General features: G+C 36.8%; 2 protein-coding genes across 2 annotated transcripts; both read left to right on the top strand.

Annotated features, from left to right (window-relative positions):
• The first annotated feature begins 1295 nt into the window (after positions 1 to 1295).
• Positions 1296 to 5566, top strand: LOC138600564 (T-lymphocyte surface antigen Ly-9-like). Its single transcript, XM_069672019.1, has 6 exons — positions 1296 to 1352; positions 1906 to 1962; positions 2558 to 2851; positions 3558 to 3812; positions 4000 to 4148; positions 4334 to 5566. The coding sequence occupies exons 1-5, from the start codon at positions 1316 to 1318 to the stop codon at positions 4125 to 4127; spliced, it is 771 nt and encodes a 256-aa protein (XP_069528120.1). The 5' UTR covers positions 1296 to 1315; the 3' UTR covers positions 4128 to 4148; positions 4334 to 5566.
• Positions 5567 to 5648: 82 nt separating this feature from the next.
• Positions 5649 to 16732, top strand: LOC138600563 (Fc receptor-like protein 5). The gene is made up of 20 exons (XM_069672018.1): positions 5649 to 5953; positions 6783 to 6878; positions 7208 to 7237; positions 7751 to 8014; positions 8866 to 9135; positions 9261 to 9536; positions 9684 to 9959; positions 10045 to 10320; positions 10489 to 10791; positions 11234 to 11500; positions 12436 to 12684; positions 13332 to 13448; positions 13574 to 13589; positions 13678 to 13775; positions 13912 to 13962; positions 14756 to 14818; positions 14922 to 14981; positions 15411 to 15473; positions 16154 to 16217; positions 16302 to 16732. Coding segments are annotated over exons 2-20 (2781 nt in total). The 5' UTR covers positions 5649 to 5953; positions 6783 to 6841; the 3' UTR covers positions 16303 to 16732.
• Positions 16733 to 17307: the final 575 nt, after the last annotated feature.

Raw genomic sequence — 17307 nt, 5'->3', positions numbered from 1 at the left:
TAAAAACACAGCAGATATCATTTTTTTAAAAATGTTGCCTATTCTTGTGAACAAGGGATCTCTTCGTCCTTACAGTGAGCATTTTTTGATATCACAGAGTCCGCTTACTAGACTTGGATCTGCATTGTCAGGCTTTTCCTTTCAGGTCCATCCGTTGTAGTGCTGAATTCCAAACACAACTGACCACTGGGGGTTCACATTCTCTGTATGTTTTATGAGGCCACTGTCTTTGCATCTGCACTGTGTAGCATTAATAGAAATATTAATGATATACAGTACATATTGACTACGATCTTTGTTTTGGAAGGACTTGACTTGTCATTTCGGTTTTAAAAGGTAGCTTTAACTATAACTTTGTCGTTAAATATTGGATAATAATGAGACATTTGTGAAAGCCTCTTGTGCCTCAGCCAATGATAGATGATAAAGTGTAACCAATAAAGTGAATGTTGTAGCAGACATATCCTGTAAGGCTTGAGTAAAAGATCCGCTTACATAGCAGACAACTGGGGTTGTCTTTTTTTTGTCCCTAACAGTTGTTGGGGATTGTTACCCCTACAATTGTTTTATCTTCTAAAAGGAAACCCAGTGAGTTACAGCCACTACTAAAGGAAGACGTGAGCTGGGAACTGGAAGTTAGCTTGGAATGGAAGACAAGTTAGGTGGAAAATAGTAAGTCCTGGGGTTCTAACCGGATACCCAAACTCTTCCACAATGTGAGAACACCTGCAGGCTCTGTACTAAGGTTTAAGTTCCTTTTTAAGTTTGTTGCGGTCAAAGCCTCTGGAGTATTTTTGAGTTTTGTACAAAAGGGAGGTTATTTTGCTCTATATTTTCATATCTTTTAACTTGTCTCTCTTCCTCTTTTTGCTGCATTACGGTAAAGAAAAGTAAAAACCTTAGAAACTAAGAAGCAGGCTCTGTACTAAGGTTTAAGTTCCTTTTTAAGTTTGTTGCGGTCAAAGCCTCTGGAGTATTTTTGAGTTTTGTACAAAAGGGAGGTTATTTTGCTCTATATTTTCATATCTTTTAACTTGTCTCTCTTCCCCTTTTTGCTGCATTACGGTAAAGAAAAGTAAAAACCTTAGAAACTAAGAAGCAGGCTCTGTACTAAGGTTTAAGTTCCTTTTTAAGTTTATTGCGGTCAAAGCCTCTGGAGTATTTTTGAGTTTTGTACAAAAGGGAGGTTATTTTGCTCTATATTTTCATATCTTTTAACTTGTCTCTCTTCCCCTTTTTGCTGCATTACGGTAAAGAAAAGTAAAAACCTTAGAAACTAAGAAGCAGAGGTTCACTGTCGGTACTGGATGTGAGGATGAGTCAAACCTTGCTTTGTGTGCTGTGGTTATTCTGTAAGTACATCAGTGCTTTTTAATATTTTGACATTCAGAGGGAGATTGTTTTGGTGGTGTTGTAGGCAGGATCTTGACTGTCTAAATAACATTGCAGGACTTACTTTACTTACTGTTTGCAACAATATTTGCACAATGCGTGTAGGCTACTTTTTTTACCAATTACAGAATACAATGACAGAAATGTTTGATATTACTGTTTAACAACATTTTTGCCAAAAATTGAACCCCAGCTGGATTTAAAGACATTGAATCATTAAAGACTTCCTTACTGTAACGTGACTGTACAACAAAGACATCAGGTTTTTCTAATATCTTGATTCTTTATAGAGGTAAATTATCTGTGAATATAAAGAGCAGCATCCAATTTTACACTGTGGAATAGGATTAGTCTGTGTGGGTTGTCAAAACATTAACAAATTACTTATTTATTGGAACTTACTTTGCTGAATCGATTGTTTATACTGCTTCCTGCCATTTGAACGATATCAACTAATGGTTTGCGGCAGCTATCAAGCTCATATCAAACTTTGTGTTTCCTGTTTATTCTTAGTTGACATCTTCAGCCGATTCAAAATGTTGCTGCTTCTGAGTTGTATGATCATTGCAGGTAAGATCAACGCATTTTTGTTATTTGCATGCTAACGTTAAAATAAGTTGGGTCTCTATTTTTGTACGTGATTGTGATAAGTTCTATTAAGAGATAAGCTTAAACTTAATATTTAATTTAGTCTTGTTTTCTATATACAGTTTTTTTTTTTTTTACTAAATGTAGTATTTGCATTGATTTTGAAGTTTTTAAATATTCAAGTTCCTTGTGGTTAAAGGGGCAGTTCGCTGATTTTTTAACCCCCAGTATCATGTTATTATCGGGAGTTAATGCCATTATGGTAGAAAATGTTTTTGCTCTGTGCAATGCCCGCTCTGTGTTGTAGGAATGTAGAATTGGCAAAACCACAAGCTGTTTGTACAACTTACTTCACAGCTATGATGCAAATTTCAAATATTATTGCTTCTATTGACTACTACTACTACTACTTCTATTGAACTTCAACCAAGTCCAGTTGCCTTTTGGATTAATCTAAGAATTACCATGAACTGAATGACTGAGAACATTCACAGACCTGCATGTACCATCTTTTGAAGGCAGTAGTTGGTAATGTGTTCCAAAAACTGTTCTTTTCATCATGAAATATTTCCCTCAGGTATTAAAGCAGGGGAACTGCCAACAATGCACTACCAAGTCAAAGGGGGCTCATTGTGTCTACATGTTGGAAAATCACCAACATATGAATATGTTCGGTGGTATTTTAATGAGAAATTAATTGTTGTTGAGAGAAACATCACACCCAACTACAAAGACAAAGTGGATTATAATCCGATGAATCACTCCTTGTGTATCAACAAACTCACTGAGACAGACAGTGGCTTCTATAAAGTTTCATTCGCTGATTTGAACTTTACAGAATCAACTGAGATCCACAAAATAATTCTTCAAGGTAAGTTCCATATACTTTGTCTTAAGTTATGTGTGTCTTCTTGGTCTGTAGATTTAATTACTTAAGATTACCTTGGGAGTCCTCACAATAAGTTTCTACCCCTGGCAGTTTTGTAGCTAATGATTAACGCACCAACACCCAGCTTGACATTTTTCGTTTAAAGCACAACATTTTTGTTACTTGCACCCACACAGCAGACTGCTCGACTCGACATTTTCTGTTGATGTAGGATGGATGGATGGATGGGTGGGTGGGTGGATGGATGGATGGATAGAAAACAAAAATGTTGTGTTGTAAATGACACATGTAGGATGGATGAAATGATGAAGGCTTTGCTTTCTGTTTTTATCATTCATTTTATTATTACTTCCACCCTTCATAAGAGTCCATGTTGTAGTTGGAAAACCAATAAAAACCACACCATATCATTCTCATTTTTAAGGGTTTCTACCATGTTGCCTATATAACAGTCTAATGAAGATAATTTTGCTCAAACCTTCATGTAAATTATGAGTCATGTTATCCATTTACTGTAGGGGCACACAAAGGCCAGGAAAATAAATGAATTAGGACATAAAAACAACAGTGAAGTTATAAATGGAGGCTCCTCTAGATACAGTTTGTTGATGATTCCTCCTAGTTGCCACAAGAGGGTGCCAGCAACTAGCTAATGCCTTTCAGTTATCAGCTTGTGTTGATGTTGCAGAAGCTGTTCCCAGTCCAGTTATTAAGATGTCAGCTGTGGGCCCCAATCCGTTTGCTGGATTTTGCAACGTATCAGTCAATTGCTCCGTCCTGTGTGACTGGGTGTTGGCTCTCTGTGATGAAGACAGCTGCAGAACAGTTCAGAGATCATTCAGTACGGTCAACATAACAATCTCTGTTGATAACACATCTGTTGTCTGCATTGGCAACAACCATGTCAGCACAGGCAATGTCTCTGAAAGCATGGCGGCAACATGTAAGTATGATGTGATTTTTGAGGAGTCTGTGTTTGTTGATTTATCACTCGCTCAAAGACAGCGATCAGGTTCAACAAACTTTGAGTCCAGAAAAAATATAACCTGTTCTTTCTTTCATGACCATTTTGGCAACCCTCTTAGAATTGCAATCATTCCAATTTGGAAATGTTTTTCATGTCTTTCCAGGCTATAATAAATCTATACATGACCAGGAAGAGTCATCCCGACCATCTATTTTAATAGTTATAGTAATAGCTGCAGTATGTGTAACCCTCTGTGCATTTATTGCCTGTTTGTGGAAGATACACCGTTAAACAGAATATAATCGCCATCAGGTAAGTTGTATATACTGTGTAATATTTAAATTGATCTTTTGGATATCATTTATGACATGACTGTATGCTCCTTTTTTATGAGTAAAATGTCTTCAGACGATTCCATCTAAAACAATTCAAAAAATAAAATTTTTACTTTTATTATATGTTAAATTCTGTTTAATTTACATTGCATTATTTCACAGAAATCTACTGCTCATTGTATACAAAGCCAGCCAATGGTAGCACAACCACAACCTGTGAGTAGAGACTTGACCGCCTATTATAATAATGTGGAATAATGCAGCCCAACCAGACAAGCAGCCCAAGGTGGAGACTGGGTCAAAGCAAAGTCAGACAGTGGATACTGTCCATGGTGTTTTACCGTTAGGAACTGCAGTAATGAAACGACCGTACATAAGACAATACAAGAGGCATCAACAACGTCTGTCACCCTCGGGGAGGCAGAGCAGCCCATTCAAATTGATACAGTGTACAGTATGTTGCAAAAGCCAGAGAGATAAAGATTACAAGTTTAGGAAGTCTGACAGCCACAATGATGATATGGACATTCAAGCAATATATATTTTTTAAAAACTTGATGACAAATCTTTATGGATTACGTAATTCTTTTGAACAAAGATTTTTGGATTGTGGTATGTGAGAACTTTTTAAAAAAGTGATATTGTGGCTTACTGTTATTTTTGTAATTATTTTTAAATTAGTGATGATCTGTATATTTCTGTTATTCAGGGGTGTTATTTTTCGGATTATTCTGGTATTCCAGATTTTGACATGAATTTGAGGACGTACATAGGCTGGAGTGTATAAAAATTATTTTCTGTTGGAGTATCCATGAGAATGTTGGTTAGGTTCACCAGAGCTCACCCTGTAAATTTTTACAATCTGTCAGCAGTAAGCCCTCCACATCCTTTGTGGTTCCCACGTACAAGTGACGGTTAACCACTAGCTAATGACACAGTTGTCACAGCTAGGGGAGAAAGTATGAGCTGGTTTTCATTTGTGCCTTCTTCTGCAATGTCTTGGTTACCATGTCTTTAGCCAGCTACAAGTTCACCAAGGACCGCGGCTGCTTTTTACAGACTAATATTTGTGCTGTCAAATTGTATGATGAGGAAATTATGTCTTTATCTTATTATGAAATGCTGTTATTATCCCAGCTTGGAGTGTATCCAGTTATACATGCTGACAAGTGAAGTCAGATGAAGGCTTCTAAAACCCACCTTGTGTAACAAAATTTGAGTGTGATGAAAACAGCTTCCTGTTGTAAATCGTGGCACAATATGATGTTTCATTAAAATTGTATTTAATATTGGAGGGACTTTTTTTGCTTTTCCTTTTTGACATTTGTTAAAGCTTATTGTGCCTCAGCCATGGATGATAAAGTGTAACCAATAAAGTGAATGTTGTAGCAGACATATCTTGTCAGGCCTGAGTGAAAGAGCCGCTCACATAGTAGAGCTGTTAAATGCAGGAAGTGGTCACTTGGACTATACCAAATTCCATCCCCATCTTGGGGGAGTATAAGACTTGAAGAAGTTGAGAAATTCTTATATTTTATATAGAGGGTATACATTTTTTTTTACAATAAGTTGAAGGTATTTAAATTGATCTCTTATCCCCAAGTCCACAGACACCCGTAGCCAATGAGTATAAGCATGCTTTGAAACCCACATGGCAACTGGGGTTGTTGTCTTTTTAAAAAAAAATCTTCTATGAGGAAACCAACCGAGTTACAGCCACTACTCTAGGAAGACAAGTTAGCTGGGACCTGGGGCAGGACATGGATCTATGTTTGCTAAAAAGTAAGGCAGAGAAATTATATATTGTTGTCTTGTAGCTTGCTTACTCAGAATTTAATAGTGAGACTATTACTTACACCATGCCTTTGTTCAAGCACACAGTCTTTTCCTGTGTCTGAGGTTGAAGCCTGAAACCCAAACTCTACCATAATGTGAGAACATGTGATGTCTCTGTACTAAGGTTTCCTTTCCACTATAGCACTGGGGAGTTATTTAGTCATGTTAGCTAAGGTAAATGGGATCTTCTGATATGTTTTTTGTGAAGTTTGTAACAAATGGATTTCAGTGAGTGCCAATTATGACACCAGCGGTTCAATGGCCTTTACATCTACAAACTGCACATAGGTAGGCACTTTATCGGCTCTTGAAGGAGAAGTATAGGAAGGTAACCTGATGATGCTGGTCAAAATTTACAAACACTTTGAACAATATCTATTAGTGTATGTTCTTTGCCAAACGTTATTGCTCTTTTGAGTTATGAAGTATTATAGATAGTATAATCTTACATGCGTACATTTATAAACACAACACACATCATAACAATATATTTGACATATACAGTATGGCATAACTAACACACTACAAATATTTTGTGATATTGAAATCTTACGTTTCATTTCATGTGGACTAATTATTACCACCCATTTCTAAAGAGAACAGAAGGCAGGAAGTGTAAACAGGTCAACTCTGCTGCGGTCAAAGCCACCGCATGTTATTTTACTTTTGCGCAAAAGGGAAGGAAGAGCAGAGGAGAAGTTTGAGAAATTCTGCTCTTACATTTTCATGTCTTGTAACTTGTCTCTCTTCTCTTTTTTGCTGCATTACTGTAAAGAAAAGTAAAAAGCTTAGAAACTAAGAAGCAGAGTTTCACTGTCGGTACTGGATGTGAGGATGGGTCAAACCTCGCTTTGTGTGCTGTGGTTATTCTGTAAGTACATCAGTGCTTTTTAATTTTGTGACTTTCAGAGGGAGACTGTTTTCTGTAAAAATGGTGGTGTTGTAGGCAGGATCTTGACTTACTTACTGTTTGCAGCTATATTTACACAATGCGTGTACATTACATAGTATTATTAAATATTTTGATATCTAATTGTTTGTCTAATTGTTTAAATTAGTTTTACTACTACAGAATTTACAGGATATAATGACAGACATGTTTGATGCTGTCGTTTGACAACATTGTTGCCATAAATTAAACCCAAGCTGCATTTAAAAACCTTAAATTATTACATGATGAAGTATTGATCTTTATTTTAGTGCTGAATACACTCTATGGATCGGCTCAAGGTAACTGTCTTTTTTCAATATTTTAAAAACATTTCCTCAGTAACTCTTAATCCTTTCCTATTGCATCACTTTTAACCACGTTCTCTTTTAGTATTTTGCGTATGTATCATTTTTTTTATTTTTTAATTGGGAAAAGACTAGAATATTGTCTAACACTGTAAACTGCTTCTTCCTTAAAAAATGTCCCAGTAATTACATTTTCTTCTAACGATGCACATTATGTAGTAAGACCCGATGCTGTGCTGATCTTAATTATTTATAATGTGTCCTTTCACCAGCTGCTATAATTAACACTGCTTAGCACTTAACTGTTTCTATTAAGCTATTTGAAACATTATAAATCTTGTGCCATAGTTGTTGAGTTGTATTTGTATATATATTTTTTAAGCTTTTGCTGCAGAATAAGAGGCATTTAGATCTTTACCATATAGAGCATGGATGGAAAACGATTACATTTTCTATTCAGTTTTTAATCCTGCTTCAATTCATGCCAAGTATTTTTGATGTGAACAGGTCCCACTGCCCAGTTGACCCTTCAATCCAACTGGACTCAGATATTCTGGGGTGAGACGATCACATTCAGATGTGAGATTGTTGGAGGTGGAGACACACATTGGAAGTATAAATGGAGCACACCCCACTCAGGCACAGCTGAAATGCCAAATAAATACATTATTAGCAGAGCTACTGAGTCTGACAATGGACAATACAGGTGTTACGGTGAAGGTAACCCTTCCAACACACAGTGGAGTAATCCCATCGATTTGACAGTAACACGTAAGTTGAACTATCTAAAAATATTGGAGTTTTTATGTCTTCTTTCATCTAAATAAGATGATAAACATTTCTCCCTCCATCAATAATGGAGTCTCCCGTGAAGGGAGCTGACAATTTCTGTTTGCCTTTAAGCATAGAAAAAGTAACAAAAAAGGAGCCATTTATCAGAGTCTAGCATATGGAAACATCAAGTGGAGCAATGGTGCACTTGAGAACCTGAACAGCAAGAAAGTTTGGGTCATACCTAACCTTTGGGCAACTGGTTGATTTAACTCGGGGGTTAGTTTAGTTTACACTCGTCACTTAATTGGCTTGTGTACATTGCCTTTACATTTTAGTGCGACTGAATGTTTAATGTGCGTGTACACCCTGTGATAAACCCGACAAAATACTACCCCTTTTAAAAAAGAAAAAGCTCAGTGAAAGTTTGTAACTTTTCTTAAAAGTTAAATACAAACTTCCAAAAAAACTTGCACAAAGTGTAATGCAGCATTAAATTATCATGCAACAGTTTCTAGGGTCGTGCAAATGTTTTATATGAACCTCAGTGTCTGAGAAATTGCTTACGCAGGTTTTTGCTGGTGATTTTGTTCCTATATCTACCTTAGGTCTTCAAAGTATCTACATTTGATTGCTGTGTCAAAATGAGGAACTTTCATGATTTTTTTACAGTAGGGATACAGGCATAGTTACAGGGGTCCTTTCTGGAATTGAACTAATACGTATGTTGTATTAAGAGTACATCCTTATGTAAGTTTAAGTCTCATAATTCTCAAACGTATTTTTTGATGCATTGTGTGAATTGGATGAAATTACAGTCTCAGAAATGTTCTTTTGTTGTTATCAAACAGCTTACAGACCAAAAGCTGTACTGAACGTTGACAGGAGCTCCATTACAGAAGGGGAAACTTCCACCCTGACTTGCAGTGTGAACCCTCCATCATCTGGCTGGAAGTACTCCTGGTACAGACAGGAGCAAACATCTGAAATTCCCACCACACAAGACCAATTACATGGACAAACGCATGTCTCACAACGAGGAATCTACTGGTGCAGAGGAGCAAGAGAAAACCCAGCTTACCACACTGACTACAGTGATTCAATCATTATCAACAGAATATGTGAGTCTAGCATTTATTTTTGAAACCTTCAAATAAAAAACATTTTTATTTATACTTTGATAAGAGCTAATTATGTTTTTATTTAGATTTAACATTTTCTTTTTACGTTTCTTGAACATTAACAGTATCAAACACAGCTGTTGTTAATCTGCAAAACCAGTGGACTGAGATATACAGCGGAGAGAACATCACCTTCAGATGTTACATAAACGATGGTGAAAACACCAAGTGGGAGTATGAATGGGAAACAACCAGCTCAGACACATTTCCAAAACACAGTGAATCCAGTACTGTCAGTGCGACTGTTCATAGTGATGGCAAATACAAGTGTAAGGGTAAACGCAAAACTGAACAGTATTCCTCGACAGAATGGAGTGTTCCTATCACATTGAGTGTGTCAGGTAAGTTGGACTACATTTTATTTATCATGAAAGCATGGGATTTCTTCCACCCAACTTCATGACCAACAAGGCTTTTTGGGATGTGTGTAAAACTGTTAATAGTATCAATCAATCACTTTTTTTATGTCTCTGTTCTGAACTGAACAGCAAAGAAACCAAAGGCTGAACTGAGCGCTGGTGACAGAGACATCCCAGTAGGGGGCAATGTGATCCTGACCTGCTCTGTGAAACCACCATCTGGTTGGACATATAAATACTACTACAGACCAGATACATCCTCTAACCCAGTGGTCACAGATGACATCCCTAACTCAGCCGGACAAATACGTGTGTCACAGGAGGGACTCTACAAGTGCAAAGGATTGAGAGGACACCCATATTACTTCACCAAGATCAGTGATGAAATATTGATTAGAAAGAATAGTGAGTGTTGCATTTTTGAGTTTTGGTGTTGATTTAAGGTTTGGTCATCTTTGTATCCTTACTGTGAATTCTTGAACATTAACAGTTGCAAACAAGGCCGTCGTGACTCTGGAACCCAACTGGTCTGAAATATACTCTGAAGAGACGATCACGCTCAGATGTGACATCAAGGATGGAGAAAACACTGAGTGGGAGTATGAGTGGAGTACAACCAGCTCAGTCAGACCTCCAAAGCAAAAGGAATACATTATTAGATCTGCGTATTCATCATACAGTGGAGACTACAGGTGTAAAGGCAGAGACCAAAGTGAAAAATCTTCAACAGATTGGAGTGATCCCATCACACTGACTGTATCATACAGTAAGTCACATTTCAAATGAATAAATGAATGTCACACAAATGAATATTGTACTGTTGATTCCAACAAGTTTTGATGCATGTTATGAAGAATATATCTTCCAAAAGTATGTATCCATTATATTTCACTAACATAACATGGTTTCTTTTAAAAATTCACTTTTCCAACAGAGAAACCCAAACCCGTCCTCACAGTGTCTCCATTATGGCTGAGTCCTGGAGACACAGTTACTCTAAACTGTGAAGTTGAACATCCATCTGCAGGATGGAGGTTCTACTGGTATAAAGCTATTCCCAATCTATCAGGCACCTCTTACAGCTATGAGCAGCTACCTGGAAGCAGCAATGGGACTGAAAAGTCTTCCAACACTGTTCGTGGACAGACGCACACAGCAGGATATGTGTGCAGAGCCGGAAGAGGAGATCCAGTGTTTTACACTGATGACAGTGAACTAAAGTTCGTCTGGTCTGGAGGTTGGTTGGTTTTTATCTGTTTGTCCTTCTCTTAAGAAGCAGATGTTATGTCATCACTTCAGTTCATCCAATGTTAACAACATAGACTATCAACGCAAACGTCTATGTTGACAGTTCCAGAGGAAGACATGAATTCATTATGATGACCTTATGATCTTTCCTCTTTCATTAGCATGAAGTCAAACATTGTGCTTTTCTCTTTATTGGTTGATTTTACAATTTCCATGAATTTTGTTGTGTCCTTATGTCATTATCTTTTTCCTTTTTTAATTATTCTGATATCACAATATGTACTGCAGAGCAATGTCATTTATATATACTGGATTTTATTAGCTACAAATCACAGTTTCCCTGAAACAGTAAAGTATCAATTGTAATTATGTTGCATTTTTAATCTTCAGACCACTGTGCTTGGTTTACCCTTATCACATTTTGTTTTCAGATTTTCATTCATCAGCATATCTCACAGTGACTCCCAACAGTGTGCAACAATTCCTCTCTGATTCTGTCTTAATTAACTGTGAGGGAAACTCTACACAGTGGAGAGTGAGGTGGTTTCCAGAGGACTACAACTTGGTATACTGCTCACAGTGGGGGACAATGACTGGATCCACATGCACAATTCGCACTTACAGCACGAGTAATCATGTGTACTGGTGTGAGTCTGGATCAGGGAAGTTCAGCAATGCAGTCAACATCACTAAAGAAAGTATGATTTCATTTCATTTTCTTTTGTAACTTATTTCTCCCATTATTTATTTTATTTTAACATGTAATTCAGAATGAAGTTGTTCACATCTATATGAGGAGTAAAAGAGTAGCCCAGCGTCTGAGCCTTTACTCTCTTCATTTGCTGAATATCATCATCATTGGTAAATACCACATTCACATTTTGCAAAACAAGATGACTAAAACTTTTCTGGAAAAAAAATCTTCTTTGAACATCTATTTAAAGAACTTTAGATTTGTCGTTGATCTGCTGTTCTACAAAACTGTACACAGCATTAGTATTTTCGGTCAAGTGCTGCTCAAATACAATTGATGCCAAAAACTTAAAACAAAAGAAGGGGCTAGTTGGATACCAGAAAATGTATCTTTCCACCAACTTTAAGGTTCTTGGTATTTATTTAAACAACATATAAAAAGTTAGTCCAGAGCTGAGCTGAGCTTCAGGACTGCATTCTGTGAACCGCTCCCTTTAATTATTCTGCCCACCAAATATATTGTCTTAAATAAATAAAAAGTAGCCTCAAGGATTTTAACTTTCATTTATTGAAAGAATCACCCCTTGAGGTGTAGCATCTCTGTATCAATAGGGGTCCTATTTATAAGACTGCTTCTAACCATGCAAATCATTACAGTCACAGCTTCTTACATTCTGTGAACAAATACCATGACTGCTTATATTAAACATCCTTTCCATAGTGTTAAAGCACTGTTTGTATGGTCTTGTAGTCACCTGTTGCTTATTTGGTATAAGGTTTCTTGTGCAGTAAGACTCTTAAGTTGTGTGAACACAAGATAAAACACCAGATGTTGTGATCACTTTGAAGAATTGCTTTAAACTTTAAGCATTCTGCGTCTGCTCATTTTCAAGTTTGAAGCTGATGATCTCTGACTGAAACTTCTTTGACTGTTTTACAGGTAGCGATATTATCCTGGTGAGCCCTGTCCATCCAGTGACAGAAGGAATGTCAGTTATTCTAAGCTGCAAATGGAAAACATATGGCGTTCCCGATGTGTTTTTCTATCGGAATGACAAAGTCATTCAAAATGATACCAGAAGGGAGCTAAATATCTCCAAAGTGTCGAAGTCAGATGAAGGCTTCTACAAGTGTCAATACTCAGGAAAAGAGTCATCTCAGAGTTGGATGTCAGTTAAAGCTGCAGTAGGTAAGATGGAGAAGAGAGAGGACTTTGCTTCAAAATTTGAAAGAGTACAACCTCCAGGTCCCCATTAATGGTCTTTAAAGTATAAGCTGTTGTTGGCAATGGAGGGATGGGCAGTTTTCCATTCCCTGTGGTTGTGACTTTTAGCCATTGTGGACACAATCTGGCTGATGCTGCACACACTGAAGAAATTGACCGTGTGAGCATGCGCGGAGAATTGGTGCTGCGCAGCGTGTGATTGACAGCAGCCTGAGATACTCTCATGTACTGCTGCATATTTAAAGTGACAGTTTGAGCAAATATGACAAAGTGAGTTTTAATTATGTTACCTACTACAGCTTTAAAGGTGGGTACAATAAAAAAAAGTTTTATTTTCTGTCTAAAAAAGTAACATGGGCAAATATTTTGCTGAATTGGAAGTAACATTAATTTCCATTTATATTCTGTTTTGATTCAATAAAAATGTTTCAGAGCTGAAGAACACTAGTGGATGATATTCTTAATATACTGTGAATGGCTTATTTCAGACTTATTTTTATGCATTGTGTAGAGGAAAGATTTCATGCCTAATACTTAAAGAAAAAACAACTTATCAATTGCAGAAAAGTGTTCTATAAGTTTATTAACCTGTTACCTTTCTTTTATTATAGCAGTGCCAAGGCCTGAAAAATCTTCATTTCCTGTAATTCCTGTGACTGTTGCTCTGATTTGTGGAATCACACTTATATTTCTCCTGCTCCTATTGTATTTCTACAGACGGTCTAAAAGTGAGTTTTTTCTGTTTTTCTGTTTTTGCTTTAATTATTTCAAATATACATACGCATTGACATAGAATAGCACTATGGCAAACTCTTAGTATAAAATAATGCAACTGTAAATGTCTTTTTCACAGAGTCAAGCTTTATCAGGTTGGTTCAACTCTCTTATTTTGAACATATCATTAATACACTGCAATGCTCCTCAGTGTAACATTTTTGTATTTGCTAAATAATGTAGGTCAGTCCAGTCTGAGAGCACTAGTCAGAGTTCAGCAGTGAATAATGTGGGCGACCAGCAGGGGGCTCATCACGATGCATATGCCCCTCCTCTCCACGGTAAGCATTTGAATTAATCGTACACATTTTTGTTTAATCACACCTTCAAAAACCGTCTTTAAACATCTGAAGATTAAAATAATCATGCATTTAACTAGGTCGGTTTGACTGTGGCTTGATTTTTATTGCTTTCTAGGTACTGTCTGTCTTTATGAGTCAATCAAAAGTCCAGAGGGCACTGCAAATGGTAGAGTAAACCTTTTATAATCATACTTTCAAAAAATGTTCCAACAAATTTAAAGGTTAACATATTAGGTAGAAACTTTTTTTTGTTGCTTACATAAAGTAAGATGGGCAGGTAGTATACTTTAAAGAAGATTTTTAAAAATGAGCCGGGATGTCTAGCCAACAGAATTCTTAAAAAAATCTAACTGGTTTGTTCATCATGTATAATGAATCTGCAGTTGTTTGTCCTTTAATATGAACAATGCCAGTTTAGGGGGTAAATTTTACTGTCGTACTTATGCAAATACACGTGTTAAAGCGTCTCTTTAGTGTCGAAAATAGCAGAGATGCATTCATTTAGTATCAAGCTTTGCTGATCGTTTACTTAACATTCATTTAGACTTTTTATCGAAGCAGAACCAAAATTCTCCAGAAAGCAAGTTGCTCCTTAAATTGATCGCTGTAGCAAACACGAGTCAGAACTTTAACTTTGAAAGTGAGCTGTCTTTGTTTCTGGCTTTCGACTTCCTTGACTAATTTTTACTGTACAAGTTGGTAACAAGCAGATGTTAATGGGTGTGCAGAATTATATTGCACGTCTTCATTCAATGCAGCAATAAAAAAAGGGCCAACTGTGTAAGTAACATGGTTTAGGCAGAATTAGCTTACAAATAAGCTCAAACATGTCTGATTTGAGACGAAGACTAAACTTACTAAAAGAGTTAACAACTGCAGATTAGTTATACTTCATGCTCTGACCAAAATTAGATAACAAACCTTAACAGAGGAAATCAAAAAAGATGTGTATATTTCAGGTGCAGGCCAATTGCAGGATGTTACGTATTCTTTGGTTGAACTGAAAAACATCAGAAAGAAGGGTGAGTACTTCAAATACAGCGTTATTAAAAAATAATAAAACATTCTATAGATCTGTGCCTAAAAAAGGTTTTCATTCATGGATTCTTCTCATTATCTTAACAGGGAAGACACATGAACAAAATGAGAGCACTGTTTATTCTGATGTGAAGATGGGAGCTGCAGGTACAGTTACAAGAGTTGTATTTGAATGTGTCATACCATTCACTGGAGGTAAAAGCTGTAGCAACTTTTAGTTCAGTCATTCACTTTTCCACTGGTAAAAACTGTCAAATCCTACACATATTTAGGCGTTTAAGATTTTGTCATGTCTAAGTTTGTCTGTTTCATATAAAGTCTGTGACTGCATGTAATTGCCGAATGTGTGTCCTTTGTATCTAGCACATTTCTATCTCACATATAGCATGTAAACAACAAGACACATTAGCTGAGTAGTCCGTGAGGGGACAGCTATTTTGTGTGGTGCTATGCGGTACAGTCATGAAAAACAAGGGCATCCAAAGTTTCTTGTCTTTCTACCTGTCATCTGTACATTACCATACAGTATATATGTCTGCAGAGCAAATTAGTCCTAAGATCTGTCTTTTGTTTTAGATGATGGTATCATGTATGCCGACGTCACCTGCAACAATACCGGTAAAGGCAAGAAAAAGAAAGGTCAGTAAATTCTACATTTACGTGCAATTCTTCTTCAACATGTTCGCCTTGGACACTTTAGTAGCTATGTATTTAGGTTTTTTTAGGTGTTGTAAACACTTATTACTTAGTGTTTCTATTTAATTTCACAGACATTTGTATTGTCTTGGTCACAGCTCTCTTACTATGAAGCCCTTTGCTGGTCAAAAAAGTGCTAACAACCAGCTTTTTATCTCAGTGGGTAAGGTTACAATCGGCATTCAGACCCGGGTCAAATGACTTCGCAGCAGACCCGGGTAATTATCGGCTCGGTTCCGATCGGCATTGATGGGAACACAAAACCCGTGTTGACACGCTCATCTCAGTCCCCTTTCGCACGATGCTATGCTCTGTCTGTAACTTCTGAGACTCCTCGTCATCTCAGCTACAAATTCCGACCATCTCCGTCCGAGCAGCGCTTGAACATCTTTCCAAATTAGATGCCACCAAGTTTGATACCAAATGAGTAATAGATACAATAAAGGCCGTAACATCTTCACTGTTTACTAACTCTGTTCCTGGAGTGTTTGTGACGTCAGATAGAAAAGAGACCGAAAGGAGTATGTTTCAGATGCCCAAAATGTGCCTGTCAGTCAAAACATCATGATTATTATTAAAATATGACGAGCAATTGTTTCACACTAAGAATCTCTCCATTTTAGGAAAATCAAGTCCTGCACCAACTGAAGAATCGTATTACTCTGAGGTCAAACCGTACGGCTCTTGGTAATATTGCTACCTTAGATAATGTGGATTAATTTAAAGTGTTAAAACGGCCACATCATTACCTCTTTTCTGCTTTGCTTTCAGATCACTAAAGTTCTGTATCACCAAATTAAAGGACTGGATGACAACATGAAAAACATCATCCTTGCTTAAACAACGTATGCAGCTTTCATGTGATTATTGCTCATGTGCTATCCAAATATCAAACAGTACTTTGTACACTTAGTTTCGTGATAATTATTATTATTATTAAAGAGAAACTAATTTAAATTTTGTATATGTACATTTTTTTCATTCTAAAACTTTGGTTGACCGTTTCATGAATCAATAAACTTGTTACAGCCGTAATGAGCAGTATGTCTGTAAAGGTTCTCAGCCATCCAGGTCATGGTAATGGTAAGCTAAATCCAAAAGGCAGCAGCAAACCAGTTTGGATTCATCTTAAAGCTTGAGCAGTGTTAATTGCTTTTTGGTGCGTTTCTTAAAACGGACTGTAATATTCTCTTAATGTTTGTAATACAATAAAAAAGAACAAGAGCTGAGATGTGTCCAAAATCTGTCCATTTGAACCATGGAGACAGGAGTTGCTTCTTATTTTTTAAGGTAAGGCAAGGCCTGCCTTATATTCTAAAGCCTGAATAAATGACAGCAGAGCTTTCTTAACGAGAAATATCACTGTAACTTTAGCAAAGCATGGTTTACACAATGGAGTGGTCAGCAAAGAGCCAATAGAAAACTTCCTGGAGTACAATACGTGTTTAAAAGACAGAATTTTGCTGCCATCTTCCACATTGTCTCCCTAGAACTACATTAAGAAGCTTCTTATGTATGTAACCAAGTAATGTCTTCTGCTATATCTACACAGTAGGATCTAATCGACCAGAGACGCGTCATAGAAAGTGACTATACAGTATAACTTGATGAAAAGTCTCTACAAATTTGTTTCATCAATACATAACTTGTTTTTTAACATGTTTCTCTACCACTTTACTTGGTGTTGTATGCTAGTTTTCTCTTTATCCTGTTGTTACAGATTGTGAAATAGTTTAACTTCTTTTTATTTTTACTTACGTGGCACCAGAGGTGGTTG

The sequence above is a fragment of the Semicossyphus pulcher genome, unplaced genomic scaffold (genome assembly GCF_022749685.1).
Source record: "Semicossyphus pulcher isolate SPU_LCO1_2020_fin unplaced genomic scaffold, fSemPul1.0.p SCAF_21, whole genome shotgun sequence".
NCBI classification, from domain to species: domain Eukaryota; kingdom Metazoa; phylum Chordata; class Actinopteri; order Labriformes; family Labridae; genus Semicossyphus; species Semicossyphus pulcher.
Note: the sequence above shows the minus strand (reverse complement) of the source record. Positions and strands in the feature narration are given on the sequence as shown.

Excerpts from the sequence above, each read along its gene's own strand:
- LOC138600564 (XM_069672019.1), top strand. The coding sequence starts at position 1,316 with ATGAGTCAAACCTTGCTTTGTGTGCTGTGGTTATTCT. Across the intron at positions 1,353-1,905 it reads TTGTGTGCTGTGGTTATTCT|TTGACATCTTCAGCCGATTC; the intron begins GTAAGTACATCA and ends GTTTATTCTTAG. Across the intron at positions 2,852-3,557 it reads CCACAAAATAATTCTTCAAG|AAGCTGTTCCCAGTCCAGTT; the intron begins GTAAGTTCCATA and ends TTGATGTTGCAG.
- LOC138600563 (XM_069672018.1), top strand. The coding sequence starts at position 6,842 with ATGGGTCAAACCTCGCTTTGTGTGCTGTGGTTATTCT. Across the intron at positions 9,136-9,260 it reads AATCATTATCAACAGAATAT|TATCAAACACAGCTGTTGTT; the intron begins GTGAGTCTAGCA and ends GAACATTAACAG. Across the intron at positions 10,792-11,233 it reads AAAGTTCGTCTGGTCTGGAG|ATTTTCATTCATCAGCATAT; the intron begins GTTGGTTGGTTT and ends TTTTGTTTTCAG.